The 25734-nt window shown below is 30.0% G+C and overlaps 1 protein-coding gene across 1 annotated transcript in view; it reads left to right on the top strand.

Annotated features, from left to right (window-relative positions):
* The window catches only part of LOC136972465 (sperm-specific sodium:proton exchanger-like), a 30432-nt gene extending 7122 nt beyond the window's left edge, over positions 1 to 23310 (top strand). The window contains exons 4-8 of the mRNA XM_067267061.1: positions 1828 to 1965; positions 2078 to 2275; positions 7370 to 7504; positions 7704 to 7865; positions 23172 to 23310. Of these exons, the coding sequence (XP_067123162.1) occupies positions 1828 to 1965; positions 2078 to 2275; positions 7370 to 7504; positions 7704 to 7865; positions 23172 to 23222 (684 nt within the window). The 3' untranslated portion in view covers positions 23223 to 23310. The remainder of the gene's footprint in view (positions 1 to 1827; positions 1966 to 2077; positions 2276 to 7369; positions 7505 to 7703; positions 7866 to 23171) is intronic.
* The last annotated feature ends 2424 nt before the right edge of the window (positions 23311 to 25734 follow it).

Raw genomic sequence — 25734 nt, 5'->3', positions numbered from 1 at the left:
CTGATTAACTACATATGAACATCCAATGCAAACTGGAAATCATGTCATTTCAATTCAAAACTTCCCCTGAAAGCAGTTAATAGATGACTGGCATGATTCTATTTTAAAGGAAAAGTATGATGTACAGGGGCAAGACACTACTAATAATTTGAGGTGGAAAGCATATGTTTTTAATTAAATAAATTAAAAATTGCAGCTCTTCATTGTGATGCTGTCACAATAAATAATTACTCGTTCAGTTTTGGTTTCATTCTCTCTATGAGTGATGAGTTTTGGATTTGTTGTGTAAAGCAAAGCCATGGATCATTAAAGAGAATGAAAAGCTTTAGATTTAACATAAAAAAATATATATAATTCATCAGATTAAAAATGGAAAATCTCAAGCTGAAGTTGGTAAAGAAATGTCTCTGAGTAAGCAGATAATTTCAGACATTTGGAAAGCAAGAAAAAGCTACAATAGGCTTTTCATAAAACAATTCTTAAAATATTAAAATATAATAACTGAATAAAAGTATTGTTTTATAAGTTTAATAAAAATTTGTCTTACATATTTTATAAGTGAAATTTTATCCACTATGTGATTGACTTTTGTCCACAATATTGATATACAATAATGGACAAGTTGATATTACAATATACAGTAGTGTTCCATTATATTCACAACTGTTACTGTGAATATGATGGAATGAGGTAAAAATATATTGATTTGGCATCTGAACCCGGAGAAAACATACAAAAATTGCAGATATTTTCTCCAGGTCTGTTATTGAGATCTGTTCTAACATATAATAATAGACTTTTCAATATAAAAAGACGAGTCTGTAATAATGAGTAATCAGGATAAAATGAACTTTTATTATAATAGACAGATTTTTTTGGTCTCATAGTTTATTAAATCAAGTTGTTTCTGTATTAGGTAATCAATAAATTCTATAATTATATAAAATCTTGTTAAGAATGAGATATTAGAAAAATACATGAAAAGTTAGATTTTTTTATTGTTGTGTAATATATATCATATGCTCTGTGCAGTTAAAATATGTAAACAAGTTAAATAATAGCTACATAGATTTCAGCAAAAATTTGTTTAAATAATTTTTTGTGCTAAATTTTATTTTGTACAAAGGGAAATCTATAAATGTATATATTCTATGTACTGTACTTACAGAATAAAAATTGTGTTTTAATTATAATCAAATATGCATTACATATCAAATATACGTGGTACGATCCAAAAATTCAGGAACTGCAGTAATCTATGACAACAAAAGCATGTATTTGAAGTTACAGCGTATGAAATGGATTCTACCAAACCACCTCTACGTGTTCAGGTTAATTTCACCCATGTCATGTGATTAAACTGTGAGCGCTGCTGTTTTTTTCCGGAGATAGTTACCTTTGTTCTGCGACGTAATAAAAGTGGAGTTTCAAGAACAACATCCAACATTTCGACTTCGCCATGGTAGAATCACCGTACACCTTTCTTAGCAATTTTAAAGTCTCCGTAGGTGTTTTACCTAAACGCTGACAAAATTTAATGTTGGAGGTTGTTCTTGAAACTCCACTTTTATTACGTTACAGAACAAAGGTAACTATCTCCGGAAAAAAACAGCAGCACTCGCGGTTTAATCACGTGACATGGGTGAAATTAACCTGAACACGTAGAGGTGGTTTGGTAGAATCCATTTCATACGCTGTAACTTCAAATACATGCTTTTGTTGTCATAGATTACTGCAGTCCCCGAACTTTTGGATCGTACCACGTATAATAATTTTTTTAAAAATAATTTCTTACTAATTTTTTAACCTTTTTAATTTTTTAATTAGACAATTTTCATACCATTAGAGAAGATGATTGAAGTTATGCAAACATTTAACAAAATTCCAAGCTTACTATATCGAATTTGGAAGTTTGTATCATTTGACATTGCAGTTTATATATTAAAACAACAAAGGGCTTATTTGGTAATTACTAAATAGAAAATTATGATTTTGGAATAAATTGTTTAAATAAAAGTTTTAGATTTGCTAAATTTAGTAATTTATAATTATGTTACATTTTATTTTCATTTTATAGGAATGTAATGAAGAAAGCATAAGAACTCTTACAAAAAAGTCCATAATACCAAATTTAGAAAATATAACTGAATATGAAAGACCAAAAGAAGTTACTGATATTATTTTGATTCAAGGCTATATCAAAAATGCACAAAATGGAGAAATGTATTATGGTCCATGTTATATTCCTTGTTTAGTAAAACAATTGATTTTCATGGTACATTTACTTAATAAATTAATATTTTTAATGAAATTTTATAAGAAAATATACTTTTAAAATGAAATTTTACTTTGAATTATGATTAAAATTAATGAATTTTAATATATATGTTGCAGTCAAAACCAGTTTTTAGTTAGAACGTGTTGTAACTAGTTAAAACTAGTTTATACTGGATGTCTTTGTTATATCTAGAATTTCCCAGTTATAACTAGAATTTACTGTTGTACGTGTTTGGATTTTAGATAAAACTAATTTTAACTTTGAACATTAGTTAAAACTAATTTTAGCTACATAAATATGTTTGGGGAAATAAATAAAGTGATGATTGGGATTAAAACATTTGTATTATTTAATACAATATTTATTGAAAATATTGGTCACACATTTGTGTTATTAACATTAATTACAGTGATACAAAATTAATCATACACTATAGGAACATTTTTGAAGAAAATTACAGAGCCATGTCGGCAATATTAACACTAAAGCAACATCAGTAATATTAATTAAAGTCATACAAAAATAATCTTTCAATAAAGGAACATAAATATAACAGAGATAGAAAGTATGACTATCAGTCAAAAAATTACCCCCTCTCCAAGATTTTTACATTTTTGGACTTAGGACCCTGAAACATCAAGAAATGCAAAAAAAATTTCAGAGGTTTTTACTTTCCTGGCTGTTTTGTATATGTTGCAGTCAAAACCAGTGTTTAGTTAGGATGTGTTTTAACTAGTTGAAACTAATTTATACTGGATGTCTTTGTTATAACTAGAATTTACTGCTAGTCAAAAATGAATTTGAGTTAAAACTGGTTTTAACAAAGACATCTAGTATAAACTAGTTTCAACTAGTTAAAATGCATCCTAACTAAAAACTGGTTTTGACTGCAACATATACACAACAAAACTTATAAAATATTTAACAGAATAAATATTTATTTTTAAAAAAATGCTAATAAATATATTACATTTTTTAGATGATTAGTATTTCATAACTTTTATAAATAGTATCTTAAAAATATTTTTTTTAAATATTCTCTCTGGTCATTTTTATTTTTAAATATTTTTATTATAAATGACTTTTTTTATTTTCAAGTAAAAAAACTCTATCTATTCATTAAATTATTTCATATACTTATATATTTTTTCCTCTGTTACATTCCTTGAAATTTTGAAAGTTGTCTTTAGATTCTTTTTATTATTTTTGAAATAAATTAAAAGTAGCATGTTTTTCTTAAATAATTTTTTTTCACTAAGCAATTCCATTTATGCTGTGAGATTGAATAAAGAGTGAAAACAGATCAAAGATGATATATTTCTTTCAAAAAATTATTTTCCTAGATTAATTAAATTATTATTATTGTTCATTATTAGATACTTTTTGAAACATTTGAAAATTGATGTTTCTTATGGTAGTGCATCATTATAATTGTTATTTTTTTGTAAATAAAACATTTTAAACATAATTCATTGTAAATACTCTCTCAATTTCAAGATTAGTTAAAATTATTTAAAATTATTGATTTAATATAAAATATTAAAAGATATTGTATAAATTACTGAGAAAGAAACTAGTGTTTTCAGATGTGTTTATATTGTCTTTATAATATAGTATGAGGAAAATTAACCTGACTGTTTTTAAATTAAAATAACAAACAAATTATGTAATGTTGCTAAATTGATTTATGATCATCCTGCATTAACATAGGATTTGTAAATAATATCTCTTTTAATAATTATGTGTGTGAGGTGGCATCTATTGTTGGGCTCTAGAGAAAGAATGTGTTTACACATTCTTTCTCTAGAACTATGCATGACTTTCTGCAAAATTTCAGGGGGAATTGCTGCCACTTTGTCTCTGATGTTCTGTTTCAAGTCTACCACAATTTTTGAACTGTTTCATCCTGTTGAAACCACAGATTCTAGTATTCAATATCACATGGGCATAACTCCACTTCAAGAAAGTTGTGAAGCATTTTGATATAGCGAGCTCAATTTACTGTCACAGCCATATCTTCTGGTGTAGCTATTTTTAGAATGATTAGTCATATTTCTTTGAAGATGAAGGTCTTTAAAGAAATATGGATCAATTATTACAGAAGTTGCTACACTACACCAAGCAATAACTTTAACACTGTGTAAAGATTGCTCATGTAACTCAAGAGTGTTCTCATAAAATAAAACATATTTTTATCATCGTACACTAATTCTAATTGTTAGTAAATAGTTTCAAGTTAAACAGCATGTATGTTCAAGATTACTCTTTCGACCCCTACAGTTTCAATCACATCCAAATTTAAAAACCATCAGGTTAATCTGCTGTATCCTGTAGTTTAGTAAATGTTATAATGCATTTAAATCAATCTTTTGTTATCTAAGAGGAAAAATTTAAACTTTTGTATATCATAAAATTTGATAATTAAATGTTTCTTATTTATGGTTATTAGTTTCCTAATTGAGATTTATATGTACAGTAATAGCCATGAAAATTGCATCACCTTTAGTATATACCAAAAGTGTTCAACAGATATGCAAAGTAGCATATTTAAGCTGTGATCATGATTTAAAATGATATCATATTTAGTGCAGAAAAGAAACCAAGAAGAATAAGCCAAACAAGTTAAATGTAGCATTGTATGTAATATATTGCCTTAAGTGTCATTTTACACTACAACCTCACTAATAGTATTAATTGAAATTGTCACAAGAACTTATTGTTTACAGTTACAGAAACAAAAAAAAAAGGTTCAAAGTTTAAGTAGGTCTGAAAAACAACACAAACAGTTATTTCTCATTGAATGGAATCCTAATATTTTATAAGGTCATCTTAAGTCTTAATAATGGCTTTGCATAGAGTGGATGAATTTCAAGTTTTCTATACCAAAGTTTTCTAATACAATCTTGTAGTTACTTTTTATTTTCAGGACTCTTCTCTGCTATTTTCATGCCCATAAAATGCCATCAGTTCTCAATAGGATGAGATCAGGACTGGTACCTGGCCAGCTTAGGCATCTGATCTGGGTCACTTGTAGAGTCACTTGTATTTATTTTTTTTAATCTATCTGTAAACAATGTGTGGGTTAGTTTAAGTGACAATAATGCTAACAAATGTAGAGCCTGACACATTATACTTTACTCACCATCTTGGTGCAGAGTCATTATGAAAGATGCAGAATTTTGTCACAAAAATTTATTTTGATTGATGGATTATACTAATTCCAAGCTTAATAAATAAGATATTATTTTAGTACTCTGCATTCATGTACCCATTTATATAGTATAGTCTGCTGATAACTTTACTGGATATGCATCCTCACACCATTTGACTCATTGCAAACTTTACTATCTGCATCAAGCAATCCTATTATAGGCTTTGTCTTCTCTATGCCTAACATAAAATTTGTCATTAGATCTGTGTAGGTTAAAGTTGGATTCATCCAAAAACATAACATAATCCGACATGCAATCTTTATGCTGTTTAGCCCAGATAAGCAATTCTGTGTATTTTGCTTGTCAGTAATGGCTTACATAAATGGTAATTTTATAAACTTATGTTGCAAAGTTTATGCAATATTACTTACTTTTATGCCCATCATATTTTACCTCAAGACTGAAAGAAGCAGCAGTACATTCTCACATACATTCATGCTTTAGCTTCTTATCTTGGCATAGCATACTCCCACTTTTGCTTCTTGATCCAGCTTTTCTTTTAATGTTGCCATATTCGTGTCTTCTTTGTGTCAAATACCCGATTCTTGATTGATGACAATGCACACACTGCACTATTTCACAAGAGGTATTCTTAAGAGATACCTTTAGTATTCAAAACAACAATTAATTTTTATGGAGTGTTAACTGTTTAAAAATTTTCATTTTGCTTATACAAAACTCATACTCATAAGTCACTTTTGTATGGGTACTAGCATAAAACTTATACAAAGTGGTACACTTTTGTATGGTTTTATACCAATGGATGTTACAATTAATGAAAATATTGCTGCATTAGATTGTCAGTCAGTGGAAAGCATTTTCATATTTATGATGGCATGGATAATGCAATCTCTACAGTTTCTTATAGCAAAATATACTTTAATTTTACAAATGAAACACATTTTTATAGGATTTTGATAATCTATGGTGGCTACTCTATATAATAATGATATTTCTTTAGATTTTAATAGTAAATACAATACTTATAGAAAATTACTATTTCTTTATAGATATCTTTTTATTTAAATGTATTGAATGTTTTTGAATTTTCTCAGTTCATCTTCAGATTCAGATTTAACATGCTATAGAACATTAGAATGTGATGGAGCTTTACTTTTTCGAATTTTCTTGAATTTTCCAACTTTCAATGTTCTATTCAGTTTTGAATCTGTATCTGAAGGTGAGGTGAGAAAGCTTGAAAAAAACATTCAATACATTTAAATTTAAATTACATTTAAATAAAAATATATCTATAAAGAAATAGCAGTTTTCTATAAGAAGAGATGTGGGATTGAAGATTAATGAAGTAAATATAATTTTTTTAAAATAATTTTTTCATTGAAAATATTTGAGTCATAACTATTTGTTAAACTTCTTCATTTTTTGCTTTTTTAAATATATCCAAATATACATCAAAAGAAACCCAACAACATAAGCAAATACACCAACAACTGCCAGCCAACATTTAACCCAATCATGTACGGCAGTTGTCGATATATTTAAATATATCTCTTAACTGTCTCATGTATATTATATATTTTTTGTATTGTATTTAAATATACATTTTCTTAATCTTATTTTCATGTAATTTGATTTCATTTTTCATTTTATATATATATATATATGTGTCTATATAGTTTGTATCAGCTCTGTCTTTTGTAATTAAATCGAATTGCAAACATAAAAAATGTTCAAAATATTTAGATAATTTTAGAAAAAGAAGTTTAAGTTTTATAACAAATTAATTAATTATTTATAGAGTAATAAAAAATTTTGAATTTCAGTACAGCTTAATTATTTAATTTAAGAAAATTGTAAAATTTATACTATAAATTAAATTAAAACTCTAATACTTAAATTTTAATTTTTATCAATTTAGCCAATAAAAACAAGGCAAGCACGTTTGATAGTACTCTTTTATTTAACCGATTATTTTATACTACCAAAAGAAATTACATGGGAAGAAGAAAATGAGAGAAGATATAAAAAGCTAATGACTTTTAAACATTTAGAAGTAAATTGATTTAAATTTTAATGTAATATATTAAAATCATATAGTTTAAATTATTTATATCTTGTCATTTTTTAAAGTTAATTAAAAACCTGAATAATTATTAATAAAATTTAGTGAGAATGATACGATACTATAAATAGATAACATTATAAATAAAATTTTTCTTATTAGTAATTATTTTTTTATTTAAAATCCACAGATTCCCAAGATAGAACAGAATTCTTCTGCTGATATTAAAAACATTGAAAAAGAATATCAGCTGAAAGAAGGCAAGGGATATCACAACACATTTGCTGATGCTTTTATTAGAAGTCCATTACAAACTAAAGAAGTTCCTGTTACAGTTTCAAAATTACTTAAGGTAAGAATTTTATAATTTTAATTGTTAACTCTGTAAGTTGTAAAATCTGTAATGTATTTGAGATTTTTATGATAAAAAAAAATACATGAATAGATAAATGATACTACTGGATTTTAAACAGGGCTAAAATATGGTTAATTAATGTGGTGATTTCCTATAACCGTGAACGAGTCAAAAACAGGGCGAGGCAAAGGCAACAAGAACATTTATTAACTCACATACATCCGACTTGGATCTTACACGAAAAGGACGCCTCCTATCATGAACAATTGACAAACGGAAGTGTACATTGACCAGACAATAAACAAAAACTTAGCTTGTATATACGTAACTCGATCCCGAGTGGTTCTTTGACGGTCGGACACACAAAATAAGTGGATAGCGACTGACTAAAGCGCGGTTTACAATGACTAATATGATTAACCTTAACACTCCTCCTTAATCATATTACAGCGTAACTTTTCGAATATTACACGATTCAAAGGTTTTGTTAATATGTCAGCAAGCTGATCGACGCTTTTAATATGTTGCAGTTCAACGGTCGTGCCAATATGCTGCTGAATAAATTTTCTCTGAATCTCAATATGCTTTTTACCCTTGGTTATCTTTCCTTGGTGAGCGTTTTTAAGCATGTGAATTGCCGACTGATTGTCGACAAATAACGGGGTGGGTTTATCATTCTTTAATAATCTCAGTTCAATTCCTATTCTTCGTACCCAGCAGATATCGTCGATAGATGAAACTGCTGCACGGTACTCGGCCTCAGCTTTTGAGTTCGCCACGAGACGCTGCTTTCTTGAATACCATACAATTTGACCTCCTCTCATGATAAGAACTCCACTCGTGGAATGTAGACTATTGGCGTCTCCTCTGTAATCCGAATCTGTATATGCTATCAATTTCGGATCTTGGTTAAAAAATATTCCAAAATGTGTAGTTCCTCTTAAATACTGAAAAATTCTTTTAATCATCTTCCAGTGACTTTTCATGGGTCGATTACTGAATCTGCTCAGATAATTGACGGCGTAGCTTATATCTGGGCGGGAAATTGTTGCTAAATAAAGTAAGCTTCCGACGGCTTCGAGGTAACGATTTTGTTTTTCTAGTGGCTGGTCATTGACAAGATTTTCAGAATTCGTTTTCATTCCTGGCTCTATCGGTGTATTCACGGCGTTCACTTGATCATACCCAAATCGTTTTAATATTCGTTCTGTGTAATCAGGTTGACTCACAAAAATTCCCTCAGACGACACTTTGATCTTCATACCTAAGTATGTCATGTGTGATTGTAAAGTCCTTTTATAAGTAATTTCAAACTTGTCATTCAGTAACTTCAGAATCTTGAAAATGTCCTTCTCATTTTGGGCGGCAATGAACCCGTCGTCTACAACTAATATTATTATCACACTTCTGTCGTTGTTATAATAAACGCACGGATCGTCGTCGGTATTAGCGAATCCTATCGTGAGAAAAAAGTCAGAGATTTCGTCGTTCCAATCTTTGGCGGCTTGCTTTAAACCGTACAGACTCTTTTCAAGCTTGCAAACTTTTTCTGTCCCATCAGAGAATCCTTCCGGCTGGTTCATATATATCTCTTCTTTGAGATTGGCATGTAGGTAAGCTGTCTTGACATCAAAAACTGTTACTTTCATTTTACTGGATGCTGCATGACTGAGCACGAGTCTGATAGATGCATGTCTGGCTACGGGACTGAAGGTGTCTGAGTAATCGATGCCTTGTCTTTGCTCGAATCCCCTCACAACAAGTCTGGCTTTCATCCTGCCGTCCTGCTTACGACGTAACACCCATCTGCATGTAAGAGGTTTTGCATACTTTGGAGGTTCCACCAAGCTCCAAGTCTTCAGTTTGATCAGGCTGTCGTACTCGTTCTGCATAGCCTTATACCATCCTCTGTCCTTCAAAGCCTCCTTAACTGAAATATCCTCGGTTTCTCCTATCATGGCATAGTTGTGAATAAGTCCCATCTCATAATCGTTGAATCTGGTTGGAGCCTTTAGTTTTCGGCGATCTCGTAAACTTCGTTGAGTTTCCTCTGGCGGTTGTGGTCTTTCATCGGTTTCTTCTAGAGTGATGTATCGTGAATGATTCTGTGAACATCTATCATCCGAATCCTCCACGGTTTCGTCCTCAGTTTCAGGCTCTTCTATCTTCTCTCCTGTTCCTTTTTCTTTCATGCAGGTCTCGACTTCGGCAGTGCTTCCTTTAGTTTCAGACTTTTCATTGAAAATCACATTGTCAGAGCAGACGACCTCCTTTTCATCTGGTAAGTAGATTCTATAACAGGGTGAATCGAGATCATATCCGACGAAGATTCCTTTCATAGACTTTCTCTCCATCTTTCTCCTTTTATGATCTTCAATCAACACATAACATTCACAGCCAAAGCTTTTTAATTTTGAGATGTTTACCATACGTCCAAACCAAAGTTCGGCAGGACTTTTGTCATCTACAGAGCTCTTTCCTGTTTGATTAATGGTGAATACAGCGTAGTTAATAGCTTCAGCCCAAAGATTCTCGCTTAAATTTCTGGCATGTAAAACAGATCGAGCTGACTCTACTATGGTGCGCATCTCCCTTTCTATTCGTCCATTCTGCTGCGGTGTATATGTGTTTGTTCTGGTATGTAAAACTCCAAGCTCCTCCAATAACTCTCTGGTAGTCGAATTTTTGATTTCTGTCCCGTTGTCAGACCTTAGGCTTTTCACTTTTCTTCCAAATTGATTTTCAACTAGTTTCATGTATTTATCCAATGCTGCAGGGGCTTCGTCCTTGGTTCGTAAAAAATAAACAGTTCTAAAATGAGAAAAGTCGTCCTTGAATAAGAGAAAATATCTTGCCTTTCCCAGAGATAAGGTATCCATTTCACCTAAGTCAACATGTATCAGATCCAATACTTCCTTCGCTACCTTGTTATTTCTTGGGTGAGAGATATGATGTTGTTTGCCGTAGACACAGCCAATACAAACGTTGTTGTCCCAGTCATCAATATATCTTATATTGTTTCTGTCCAAAATACTCTTGCAGTACTTCACATTCTGATGTGCCAGTCTTTCGTGCCAGACTTTGATTGAGTTGGCCACCATACACATTCCTGTGACCTCTCTGCGGAACATCATTTGATATAATCCTTCGAGTCGTTGTGCTACTGCTATTTGCTCCTTTCCATCGGCCGTTTTGATAACTGATGTGTTGGCATTGGCAGTCTGAATAAACCCTTTATCCAACATTTGGGTAACCGAAAATAGATTGAATGATATATTAGGAACATATAAAACGTCTTTCACGGTTGCTGGATACCATTCCCTTCCATTAAAGACCTCGAGTTCGACGTCACCTACTCCGATTCCATTGATTTCTGTGTTGTTCCCGAGTATCACTTTCGTATGCTCCTCCAGTGCTTTGTAATTTGTCAGCCATTCCTTCCTGAAGGTCATGTGCTGTGTGGCAGCACTATCTTGATACCAAATATCCTGTCGGTTTCGTCTTGAGTTCTTGTCATTTATTTTCGTAGACGTCAATCCTACAGTGACAAGAGCTCGTCGTTGTCCTTTGGTCTTATCTCCTTTGTCTGATTCGTCTGACTTCTCATTTTTACATTCCCTTGCAAAATGGCCCTTTTGATTGCAGTTGTTACAATTGTAGGTTTTCCTGCAGTATTCAAGATATTTCTGACACGGCTTATTCTTGCAATATTTCTTTATATGTCCCTTTTGTCCACATCTAAAACATTCGACTCCTGAATTTTTCTGCTGACTTCTGTCCTTGTTACCTTGCGTTTTCTGTTTTGAAATGAGGGCATTCTGTGCGATTGGTTCCTTCTTGTCGTCTTCCTTCAGTCTGTCTTCTTCCAGTCGAAGTCGCTCAATTAAAGTGTCGATGTTCTTGTCCGTTGGATTAGCGTTATCCCATGACGTCCTGAAGTGATGTAGTTTCGGCGGCAGTATTCCGAGCATTCTTGTTATAATCCAGCTTTCCTTAATTGTTTCTCCTTCAGCTTTTAAGTCTTCTGCATATTGTTGAACTGATAAGCAATTCTCCACTACAGACTTACTTGAATCATACTTATAATTAAAAAAATTTCTCTGTAGTCCTTCAATTGTGAGATCGGACCTTTTACCATACAAAGTTTCTAATTTGTGTATCATACTATACGCAGAGGTGCAATTTGCAATTTTCTTTGCGATATTACTGCTCACATTTAAACCTATACAAGTTTGAGCGTCTAAATCCTTTTTAATCCACGCTGCGACATCTGCCGCATTATTCGCATCTTCAGGTTTAAGAATGATTCCGTTCGCAACGTCGTACAAGTCCTTCGATCTCAACGTAAGATTTAGCTTAAACTTCCATGAGATATAATTAATATTTCCCTGCGAGTCTTCTGACAAAGTTTCCATTTGAGATTTCACGATATCCATATTGACAGAGAGCACTGACGAGGTTGACCGACGAATGAAGCTCGTCAAAGATGGCGATTGCGGACGATGAACGAAGATGTGGCTGACACGTGTCTCGACGCAACTTGCGGTTCTCAATTTATGCAATTTCCTTTCTTTCAGACAAATTCGACTGTTGAGATTCGTTCACGGGACCTGGGCCCATAACCTGTGGTGATTTCCTATAACCGTGAACGAGTCAAAAACAGGGCGAGGCAAAGGCAACAAGAACATTTATTAACTCACATACATCCGACTTGGATCTTACACGAAAAGGACGCCTCCTATCGTGAACAATTGACAAACGGAAGTGTACATTGACCAGACAATAAACAAAAACTTAGCTTGTATATACGTAACTCGATCCCGAGTGGTTCTTTGACGGTCGGACACACAAAATAAGCGGATAGCGACTGACTAAAGCGCGGTTTACAATGACTAATATGATTAACCTTAACAATTAATTATAAAGATATGTAATTTGAACTAAAGGTAGGCTCTCAAGCTTCCATTTTATGTTAAGTTTCAAAACATTCTAAATTAATTAATTAATTTTATAATTGTTAAAGAAACCATTGATGTGGAATGGGACTTAAGTTTGCAACTTCTGCTTACTGTGTAGATATGCTCCAGATCAATCTTTTTTTTAGAATAATCTAAATTAATTAATTTAACAGAAGAAAGTCTAAAGAAATTTATATTTTTTCCAACTTTGTGTTGCCTTTAAAACCTTTTCATTTTTATTTATAAATTTTCAAAATCTTTTACATCTTATATCAAAATTGTAAAGAACCTACAGTTCAATAGTTAATTTATTTCTTTCATTCATTAAAATTTGCCCTAGAAAACTAAATATTCATTCACAGGCTGTGTTAAATGATGATAAAAAATATAAATCATATTAATTTTTTTAGATTTTGGTCAACTCCATCTTTTGCTATTTTAATAAACTCAATCTAATGATTATCATTCAGTGTTTTGCTTGATCTTATAAATTTCTCAAAGAGCAATAATTATCATCATCATCATTTATTATTGTCCATTGGGAATTTCTTCCCTATTACAAGAGGGTAACATTTACATTATTCACTTGTTTTTACTTTACAATACTTTGTGATTTTATTAATTTACACCTGTTTTCCACAGATACATTCCATACATTTTTAATTTGATTCTTACAATTTTTTTGTCATATTTCATTAATAATGGCACATTTTAATACTTTGTTAGTGTTCGTTTGTTTTGTTATTATAAATGTCGATTATTTTACTAAAATAATTATAAATTTTATATATAAGTCCTTTTTAGTCATTTTATTGAAGTTATTTAACAATTCTATTAGCGAGTTGCTTTTACAAGTTTGAGCTATGTCATAGTGCTCACGAATATCATTTAATTTTGGCCATTTTAATATTAAATGGTAAGGTGATAAGTCGTCAGCGTTACATAAAAAGCATTTTGTTGATAAACTTATATAAGTGTTGTTAACATAAAGCGAGTATTTATTTAAATGGAGTTGTACTATAAGGCGTTTTACATTCAAATTTACTGAGTACAACATATATGATTGAACTGATGGTATTTGAAATATGTCTAAGTACCACGGATGATATTTACTATTGTATAGGGAAAGTTGATCCTTGTTGATGGATTGTGCTATAGCTGAGTTTAAAAGAAGTGAGTAACCTGTTTTCCAATCTTGAATAATATCTTGAAATAATAGTTCTGATACTCCAAAAGAGTTGAAGATAGTTTTTAATTTATTATGCCATAGCTGTTTATTTTTTTGAAGTTTACTTTGCTTGATAATTTCATGGTATAGAGCAATCAAATTGTTGTCACTATTGAATTTGAGTCTGTAATAAAATTTAATAATGCTGTTTTAATATAAACGGGAAAGACCATATATGATTGGTTTCATGGCATAGTGCATATCCAGGTATTGTCCGTTCTAACTGAAATAATCTGCATAGATAGTAAATATGAAATAGTTCCAATTTATAGAGATAATCCAAGCTCCAAATGGGACTGGCGTAAAATATCATAGGATTAATAATTGAATTATAAAGTTTCACGTGTATTCTTAGATCAGAAGTTTTCAATCTGCTGCATAAAAACAAAAAATTATTAATTGCTTGTTTAACTTTATTATTGAGTTTCGAAATATGCGATTTAAATGTTAAATTCCAATCAAAATTAATTCCTAAATAATTTATCTCATTGACACTTTGTAGTAGGATATTTTCATGATAAATTTTTGTTTCGTTAACAGATATTTTACTGTTGTTCCGAAAAATAATTATTTTAGTTTTACTTGGATTAACTGCTAAATATTTAGACTTAAAATACGAATTTAATTGATTAATTTTCCTTTGGAGAGAAATTTTTGTCGGTGCTACTACAACCAAGTCATCAGCAAAGAGAATGTAATGAAATGCTCTATTACCTACAACTATGCCATCATTTACTTCAGAAAAAAGATGATCTATATCTTTCAAATAAAAGTTAAATAAATGTGGAGATAATGGATCTCCTTGAAGGATACCACGTGAATGCGTTAATGGTGGAAGAATATTTTTGCCATGCTTAATCTTTATTTTATAATTTTGAAATAATGATGATATTGTTCCTGTAAGTTGAGAACTTGCACCACTCTCCTTTAGTTTTTGTTGTAATAATGGTACGTATACTGAGTCAAATGCCTTTGTAATATCTATGAAGGCAGCATACACTTTTCTATGTTTTTTTACGAGATATAATTGAATAATCATGAACAAGGTGAATATCGCAAATTCGGTGCCTTTATTTTTTGTATAAACAAATTGGAATTCTGCTTCTAACTCGTTGATTTTAATCCAATGTTGAAACTTCCTTGCAAGTATCGAGGTGAGACACTTTCTAAGTGTAGATAACAAAGCTATAGGTCTATAGTTTTCTGGAGCCATCTGGTCTCCCTTTTTATAGATCATTGTCATGATTATGGAATTCCAAGATTCAGGATAGGACATTGTACTGTACATAGCATTGAATATTTTCAATAATTTTATTTTAGATTCCGTTGGTAACATTTTAAAAAATTTAGTTTGTATGTTACCCCAGGGATGGTATTGTTTTTTGTTTTTTGAATTGCTTTGTCGAGTTCATTCATAGTCAAGTCAGCGTTTAAATAATCATCATAGTAATTAATATTTCTATTCGCTGGGATTTTTAAATTATTTATTTTGAAGCTTTGATAGAACTTCTTCCAAGTTTCGAATTCTATACAAATGTTGATATCCCCTAGATCAGGGGTGGCCAACTTTTGTGCACATAAGATCTACTTTTTATCGTAAAAATGTGTTGCGATCGACTTGTTGTCATAGGCATAGTCTAAGTGGGGAGGGGAAAGTGTGAAATACATACTATGTTTATACACTGTTTCAGTACGAAGTGCACTCATTGCTTATGAGTCGAGTCATAACTGCATGCATACAGTTGCATTCGGTTACAAATATAATACATTAAGTCAAGACATCGCTAGCGATCAACCAAAATTGGCATGGCGATCAACCGGTCGATCGCGATCGACTTGTTGGCCACCCCTGCCCCTAGATTATCTTTTGGTCGAAATTTTTGAATAGTATTCCAAAATATTTTACTATTATTACTATTATTTATTAAATTTGATTCAGTTTTACAGAAATAGTTTTTCTTTTTTTGTCTTAATTAAATTATTGTAGATTTGTTTGGAATTTTTATAATTAATCAAGTTTTCTTTATTAGGATTTTGCCTATAAATTTTTAAATCTTGTTGCTTCTGCAGTTTTCCCTTGTAACAATCAAAGTCATAGCAGATTTTTTTTTGTTTTTGTTTTGCGCGTTTTTATTATCCTTATTTAATATTTTGTAGTCATTCATGATATTTATCATTATTTTGCATACCTCTTCATAGTTATAGTTAGTTACTTCTAGCATATTTTTAAACCGATTTTCAATATTGGACTTATAGTTGAACTTATAGTTGACTTTATCTTGAAGTTGTTGTTATGTGTATTATCTGAATTCTCAGAAGAAAACAGACGGAATTTTGCTATTGTAGGAAAATGATCTGAAATATCGAAATTTGTGGTCTGAAATTCTACACAACAATCTAAGAATAATTCAGAGCAGATTGTAAAATCTATGGTCGAAGCACCCGTATTAGTCAAGCAGGTATGTTCAGCCGGAATATCCTGTTGAATTCTACCATTAAGGAGAAATAATCTGTGTTCCGTTAACAACTCAATAAGATTTTTACCCAGTCTGTTGATTTGTTTATCTTTCGATAGACATTTATTAGATATATAAAAATTGTCGCCTTTGTATTTTGAATCTATTAACTCACCAATCCTTGCGTTAAAATCTCCCATTACCAAAGTGAGCGGAGAAACATGACTCCAACTTTCTAATGTTTTAAAAATATTTTTTAACGTACTTAGATCATCAGGCGGAATATAAGCAATTAATAATGTTATTAAATTATATGTTTTATTTACAAAGGTAGGCTTTTGTAATGAGATAAGCAGTAGCATATAATTATTATATTTTTTTATATTAATTATTTTGCCAAAGTTCTTTTTTATAAGAATACATATACCTCCACTTGGGTGGCCTGGACCTGTAGGTTTTTGTGCTTGGATCGATTCTACTATAAAGTTATTGAAAAATTTTGTTTTATAATACAAATTCGAAGTAATCCAAGTTTCAGTAATAGCTAAAATATCCGGTTCGTATTTAACGCAAAAGTTGTTTATTAGTGACATTTTATTTTTTATTCCTTGGCCATTCCAGTTAGCTATAGAAACCATTTGATTATTCTTTATGACTTTGTTTTGTTGCCTATATTTTTGCTTGACATGATATCAACTATCTGTATTTATTTGATTACTATAAGGATGAAAATTATTTACATGAACCAATTTGCTCAATTTTAGGCTATATGTTATTTTTTCTTGGTTTATCATTAATATATCAATCCGGAGTTTCACTTGGTCTTTTAGTTTTCTCAATTCATGAAATATTGGGAGTAATTTTTTCCTTCTTATCCTTGAGTTTTTAGTCAAATCTGGGAATATTTGCATATCTTCCCATTCTTCTAATGCATTTTTTTGTTGTTTCTTTTGAATAAAGGTATAGAAAAATTTATCACGAAGTTGCTTATTACTGAATGTTATTCTTACTGTTGTATTAGGTTGCTTTGTTATTAAGTTTGTTTCTATTATCTCAGTTTGGGCTATATCATGAATATTGAGTACATTGGTCATAAAGTTGTATACCTCTAACTTTGATATGGTTTTCGAGTTTGGATATTTATATACAATTATTTTTTATAATTATTATCATTAATTAAAGAGTCTATTTTGAATTGCATTAGATCGTTGTCACTTTTTTGGTTTTCTAGTTGTTGTTGTAAGTTTTTAATTTCTTCCTCCATATTTATCTGTCTTTCCTTAGTCTCACGTATATCTTGACGTATTCGTTCTACATCTTCTTTTATATAGGCCATTTGTTCTAACAATTTATCATTTGAAGTATTTATTAAATCTGATATTTTAGTCCATAAAAGTGCTGTTGTGGTGTCGAGTTGACTAGCTGCATTGGTAAAAAGATTTGAATTAATATTAAGTGACTCACCTGTTGAGCCTAGTGAATTCTGCTGACCAGGTTCCGTATTTTGATTCGAGAATTCTTTTGTTCCTTCTTGTAAGTCATTTTTCGGTTGTGTTCCGTAATCCGTAATGAGTTTAGAATTTGAAGTGCATGGTTGAGCTTGTTTGTTCTCTGTCCTCGTTCTAGTCAATGGAGGTCTTCCATGCCTGACTGGAGATCTTTGCATATTATTATTTTTTTGAATATTTTTTGCTGTTTCCTTTACTCTTTCTTAGATAATGTTAGTTTAAACTTGTTTTAGTCGTAAGTTAATTAATTAAACAATAATTCACCACTTTCCTGAACAATGAAGGGTTCGCAGAAAAGTCACTTGCAGCATCGACGTTCAAACACGCCCCCTTCAAAGAGCAATAATTATCATATAGTCTGTCTTTGTTTAAATGTACTAATTTTAATAATATATAATTAATATATTTAAAAACAGAGTATTGAAAATCATAGTTTTTTTACTTCCTTTAGTTGGAAAGAAATAAAAACTACAAAAAAGTATATGTAATGTAGCAGAGTGATTTGGATTGATTAACGGTTTGACACAGAAGACAATTCCTACTTCTTATAATACTATATTAAGGATATTATAAGAAGTAAGAATTGTTTTCTGTGTCAAACCATTGTGAGAAATCTAGTGAAAATTGGATAGAATAAACAATCACCAAAATGATAATATACACTGGTATGCAAAACTTAAGTAACAATATAATTTTTAAGCAGACAGCCATGAAATTGTAGAAAAGGGCTTGTTGTGATCAGTACAATGAACACCCAATTCAGTAGAAAGGTGATTTGTATTCAGGAAGAAGACATCACAGATGACACGAGGGTACACAACATGTGCAGTCAGCACACACAGTGCAAGACTACAGTAAGAAGGAGGCTTTGATTCCATACTGTATGCATTCTATTCATTTTTGTGTTAATATGCTTTAAGTACAAAACACTGTCTCTGTATTCTGAATTTCATGTCTCCCAGGTGATTTCTTGTGGAGTTATGGCAAGAAAACAATTGTTGCTTAAGTTTTGCACACTAGTGTAAGTGCTTTACTATGAATACACTAAGCATGTACTGTAAATAGTATATTTAACTTTTACTGTACTGAGTGAGTGGCTGAAGCAACTTTTTTTTTAACTTTTTCTGTCCTTTGAGCACTAAGCGATCTTTTTCCATGCAGTTTTGGCCAGGCTGCAATGAGGGCAATCAAGTAGTGAGAAACAAAGCCCAATATATTTGGGATAACTTGCTCATGAAAAATGATGCTAGATGACTGCAGAACATTGTGAGAAAGAAGGAATGAACACTGTGAAACAAAAATCTCTAAAGGATTTCTTAAAGAAAGTTTGAAACAATAGATAACATGCACTGTATTACAAAACTGTTTGTGTTTGTTATCTTTTATCATTTCACTTCAATGTGAGACAAACCATTCATATTAAAATACAACTACAATAATGCAAATTTTTATTTTTAAAACTATTGTATGTATTAGCTGTATAAGAAATGATGTAAAAAATATTGTTCTTATACAGTATATGATTAATTCACTAAAGCATAAAAAGAGACTTATAAAAGATTTATATGGTATATTACTTTTATTTGTAATTTTCAATTCAAAATAGCTGTGGCCATTACTTGCATTTTCAGTTATATGAAGTAGCATTGGTCCACATTGCCTCATATAATTGATGTTCTACAGTACTTAGAATGCTTTTTAAATAGTTTAAATAATTTTAATCCTTCATTATCAAGTGTAGTATTTCAAACAGCCAAACAAAAGCTTTTTTTTTTTTCTTTTTTTTTTTTTACTTTTAATGTGAGTACTTTTAAATGTCAATAAGTAGGCACCTATTTTGTTTAAATATAATATAAACAAGCTAAAATAAAGAAAAATATTAAATTTTATAAGATGTACTACCTAACAATCCTTATAGGATTAAGATGTATATAAAATTATAAATACTGGATATGTACTTACACCCAAATTTTTACCTATAGTTGTTCTTTACAAAAAACATGTAGAAATTCACTGGGGGGGTTGAGATTTTATGTCAACCCGAAATGCATGCGTACAAGAGAAAATTGATTAATAAATTGTATTTTGTTAAACCAATGGCTATTTGTTTGGTTGTTTGAAATACTACACCTGATAATTATAGTTAAAACTCAAATATTTTAATGATAATTATATCACTTCCTTATGCCAGTTTTATGAAATGTTTGTGTCAAGAATTAACATATTAAAAAATATGATGCTATACTCAATAGAATTGTTAGAAAAATTGACAGTATGCAGTTTGAAAGTTTTAGATTATGTATGCAAATTAATTTTTAATACAAATTAGATGTATGAAGATTTTAGATGAAGTTTGTTTTATTATTTGGAATTTATTCCAAATCAAGAATAGAAAATTTACTGTAAACAATAGCATTTTACATAAAATGATGGATGTCTGAAAAAAATCCACATAAAATATCTCAGGCTCTAGCTGACAGCAGTGGCGTAGCTAGGGTGGTGCGGTAGGTGCAGTTTGCACCAGGCCCCTGGAAAGTGATAGGCCCATGGGGGCCCAAAATCACAGGGGAAAAAAAACCCAAAAAATTTTTCACAGCAATCAGAACAAAGCAAAATTTGGCATTTGGTTGCTTGAGCTGCTGGGGCCCCTATTACACAGGAAAACCAGCAACTCAACTGTAATCTAGTTATACACTATAAAATTTTTTTGTGTAGTGATTTTATAGTCTGTTTATGTAAACAAAACAAAAAAAATACCTAATGCATCATTCATCAAATGAAAGAAATACGCCTTCTTAATGCCTGCAATTTTGCTGGATCCTGTTTTGGAAGTGGACCTCGAAAATGCTCCAGAAGAAATTGACAAAAAAGAATTTGCTCTTGAACGAAAATGGCTTCAAGACTTCGTTGCTGTATCTTCGGAACTTAACCTGATTTGTCAAGATGGACCAATGGCGCTTCTGAATTTTATTCGTCGATACAAATTGATCGATTCGGTACCGAATATAGAAATTGGTCTCCGAATCTTCTTAACGAGCAGAGTTAGTGTTGCAACTTGTGAGAGAAGCTTCTCCAAGCTGAAGCTAATTAAAAACTACCTGAGGTCGACAGTGAGCAACCTGAGATTGATGAACCTTGCCATTTTATCCATTGAACGTGAAGTTACTGATTCCATTGATTTTGATTCTGTTATTTCTGATTTTGCTAGTCAGAAAGCTCATAAAGTAAGTTTTTAAAATTTAAATGTATTCTAATATTATTTGTTTTACCTCGTACAAAACAGAATAAATTCAAAAGCCGAAATTTACAGAAAAAATTACTTGTGTTTGTTTGAACGTTCCCAATTACCATTATGGAAAAAGGACACCCCTGCTGAAAAATTTTTTTTCGGGGGCCAACAAATCTGGTTCCGCACCGGGCTCGAAATTTCCTAGCTATGCTGCTGGCTGACAGGCAATAATTTTTAATATGCAGCATGTCCTGTAATTTGAAAACAAGTGGAATTCTGTATAACATTCTAGAATCTTTTTCTGCATTTAATTTTCTGCTTCTTTCAAAAAGTGCCAATGAAGATGTAGACCTAAGAGATACAACTTTTACGTATTAAAAAACATACGTATTGCATTCTCAATATTTTGAGAGTAGACTACCAACACAAAGAAGAAAGAAATGTGGTAGAAAAGTGAAAATTGTAATGTAAGCCAATTTAGGAGGATTTGAAGAGGACCTTTAAAGACAATAACAAGGTTTCAGTTTGATCTGTAGCCATGAAACTGAAATTCTCATGTATTTGGCTCTGTGAGGCTTTGAAAATAAAAACACGTATTAAATATTGAAAGAAGCAGATAATTCCAGACCTAATGGACATGCAAAGATCACCGGCAAAGATGTAGTGCTGAAAGTTGTTGTGAAAGTTCTTCATGTTGGATGATGGATTTTAATTTACCTCTTGCATTCAATGACTAATGGTAATGGTGGATTTTACAACAATGATATCTCCTGTACACCTGCTTGCTGTTGTAAAGTTTGCCTTCTAATTTTTTTTTTCTTGGGAAAGTTTTGATTTAGATTTTAAAGGGACTGATAAGATTGAGCAAGCCTTAATCAGAAACAGTTTTGCTATTAATGCCAGCAATATTTAAATGAATGTATATGATGTTATTTGATTCATTATATTTGAAAGAATTATCCTCAATCAGAATACATCTTATAACAAGATCAAGCAAGTTCCCACTATGCCAAAACTAACTGGTTACCTGCAACAAGGAAACATCACCTTTGTCTAAAAGGAGGATAATTCTGCAAGCATGCCAGAAATTAGGCCAATTGAGATAATTCTCAAGGCAGCCGTTTACAAAAAGGGATGGAAGGCAAAAACACTGATCCAGGGTATCAATTGCATTAAAGTACTGTCTGAAAAATGTGAACCAAAGTCTTGTACCAAAACTTGCACTGCATACCCAAAGTCAAATTGATCACATTCAATGATAGGAGCTTGTAGAATTAAAAATATTAATTAAAAATAAAAGTTATTTGAAAGGTGATGAAAAACTGTACGTTATCTATTTAGTTCATAGTGTTTCTTTTTTTTCCAAGGTAAAAACTTTATTAGATGAACTTGTATACATTTTTCCAGATAACCAATGTTTCTGAAAAGTTCTGTTTTCACATTGTTTTGTTTCTTTTTAATTTCCATATTAGTTTTACCATATTAGTTCCATAAAAATAAGCTATTACTTGTAATGATAATATAACACTATTATCATTACAAGCATTGCAGTCATGATATGCATGCATACCATGAGTATTATTATTGCTAATGCAATTTATATAGCTAAAATCTTTTACAAAAGTCATCTGTGTTTGTTGTGACTGATCTCTCCAATTATATATTAATTATAAATTATAATAGTTTTATAATAATAATGCTATTATGTAGAAAAACAAAGCAAGAAACAGAAAACAAATTTTTTCATAATTTAATATAATTTTACTAAAGGGAACAAAAATACAAATTATGAAAGCATTCCAATAATTTTTTTGCAGAAACATAAAATAAACAAACATTATTTATGGATAAATATTTTAATTACTGTTTTATAAAATTTCAGACTATATTATTATTATTATTAATTAATGAAAAATATTTTCAGGCTGCAAGAGAAAAGGCAAATGAACGTAAAGACAACACCACTGACGAATAAAATACTAAAAAGCAAAATATCAATTATTTATTATGTATGAAAAAATTTAATCAAAATTAATTATAATATAAATATTTTGTTAACAAAATTATTTATGCTTATATCATAATTCATATAAATGATATTTTTAGTCATTGTGATGATTTTTTAAAATAATTTCTGTTATCTGAAATTTATAATACATACATAATTGCGTAGATAATAGGGAAAAAAGTTAAAAAATTAATAAATAATATAATTTTTACTTTGAATTATTATTAAGTTTCATTAAACTGGCAAATATTAATTATTAATGATAAATGAGTGTAAATTATGTAATGAGTATAATAAATACTATGCAATAGCAGATCCAGAAATATTTAGAGGGGAGTGCAGAAAGGAAACAATATTCCTTTCAAAATTTTTTACTACCTGGGGTATTCAATTTTACTCAGGAAAAGTCCCCAGAAGCAGAGTGCAGCTACACCCTAAGCACTTTCTTAAATCTACCCCCTGATAGGAATGGTGAACGCAATGTTTGTCAGTTGAAAAAGTTGGTTTTTTCTAAGTCATAAATCCAACTACTGGTAAGCATCTTCAAGATATATTTGTACCATTGACACAGATTGGGACATATTTGTCCCATTCCTTATATATTTTTTAAAATTTATATTTACTGCATATTAAAACTACAGTACATAGACTATGTTTAACTTACTTTTACAAAAACTTCAAAAGTTTTCATTAATTACAATTCTGATTCAAAGGATTAAATTTCTTGTTTATTTATATTCCTATTTAATATAAATTTATACACAAATTTAACTATATTATATTTAATTTGATGTAATGTTTTATTTTAATTAAATTCAAGTAAAGTAAATTAGTAAATGAAATTAAACGTATGAATTTTTAATACTAACAATAATAAATTGAAATTAGAAAAGTTAATAATAATCATTTTTATAGATTGCAAACATGTTTGTAATGAATTAAATATAATTCTTAAATATAAATTAAAAATCATGTAAAAATAATTAATTTTCCATTAAAATTTTTAAAACATTTCTTTAGTTACATACAATTTGCTTATATCTACTTTATCTACAAAGAAAGATAATATTTTTAGATCAACTATATACTTATATTCCATTTGTGTATTCAATAAATCATTAAATATCTTCAGTTTTATTATAAAAAATTTATTAATCTACAATAATATTATTATAACTTAATAAGTTTGTTGAAATTGTTAAAATAGAATGCTGCAGTTTGTAGAGTTATGCTTTTAACTTTAGAAGTTGTGCTTTGGCTAGTGATGAAAGGTTTATTTAGAATTTTTAATTTAAAAAAGAAAAAACATGATTCCAGTTAAAAAGAAAACTTCTCTTCAGATAATTTTGTGATTATTAAACACTACATCATTTATGAATTAAATTTTCTGTAGCATTATTTTACATCAACAGATGGTGGTTAACCAAGGTGATAAAGGCATTAGTCTGTAGTTCCGAGAGATCGGAGTTTGAATCTATATAGGAATCTCAGAAATTCTCGTGGTTGGTTTGATTTGGATATATTGAATCTTCTCTCTTAATACCTGGCTATCCCCATTATGAACCTGTCCAAGTCTGTGCTGGTCATGAAAAAAGACTCTCTTCATATCTACAGGCTAATGTAAACATTTTATAAAACGCTTTTAAAATTAAGTATTTTTTTTATTTGGAACATCTTCAATTATATTGAACTAAAAATTTTCAGTATTAATTTAATTTTAAAGATTTTTTTTTTATTCTGATATTTAACTGGAAAAATAATTATGTTAATGTTAGTAAATATACTTCAGATAGTAATACATATTTTCAGGTGGCAAACACAAATATACATTATATGATTATAGTAAATCAAACCAAAACTATATATTAATAATTAAATGATAATGCCAGATTCATTATTGAGCTATAACCTAAACTAATTAAATATATAAGTATAAAATTTGGACCAAAAGTAGATAATCAAGCTGCCATCTTATATTAAATGTAATAATTAAAATTTAATTAATTGAGAATATTCTGAAAAGAAAAACCCTGCAACTTCAACTTATTGTGCAGATATAACCATACAGGTCACTTGTTACAGCTGATAATATATCTTCTAAATTAATTGGTCTGGAAACAAAGATCAGTTAGAAGTCTGGGTATTGTAAATGGTACAGTAAGTAGAATTTAAACCATAACTGGACTCAAGCTTGCAATCTTTTCTTCCAGAATATTCTAATTATTAAATTAAATTTATATATATATATATATTATGAAATTATACATATCTATATATTTAATTAGCCAGGTTATAGCCTGATAATGAATCAAATGTCATCATTTGAAAATACAGTAAAACCTAGATTTAATGGACTAATTGGGGCATGGGGGTGTCCATTAAATCCAAAAGTCAATCAGAAAACCTACATTATTTTATAAATATGCATGTTAAAAAATTGACAAATTAATTAGTTTATTTGTTTTTTACTTACATAATT

The sequence above is a fragment of the Centruroides vittatus genome, unplaced genomic scaffold (assembly GCF_030686945.1).
Source record: "Centruroides vittatus isolate TY-2023 unplaced genomic scaffold, ASM3068694v2 contig_2908, whole genome shotgun sequence".
Classification (NCBI taxonomy): Eukaryota; Metazoa; Arthropoda; class Arachnida; order Scorpiones; family Buthidae; genus Centruroides; species Centruroides vittatus.
This window is presented reverse-complemented; position numbering and strand designations above follow the sequence as displayed.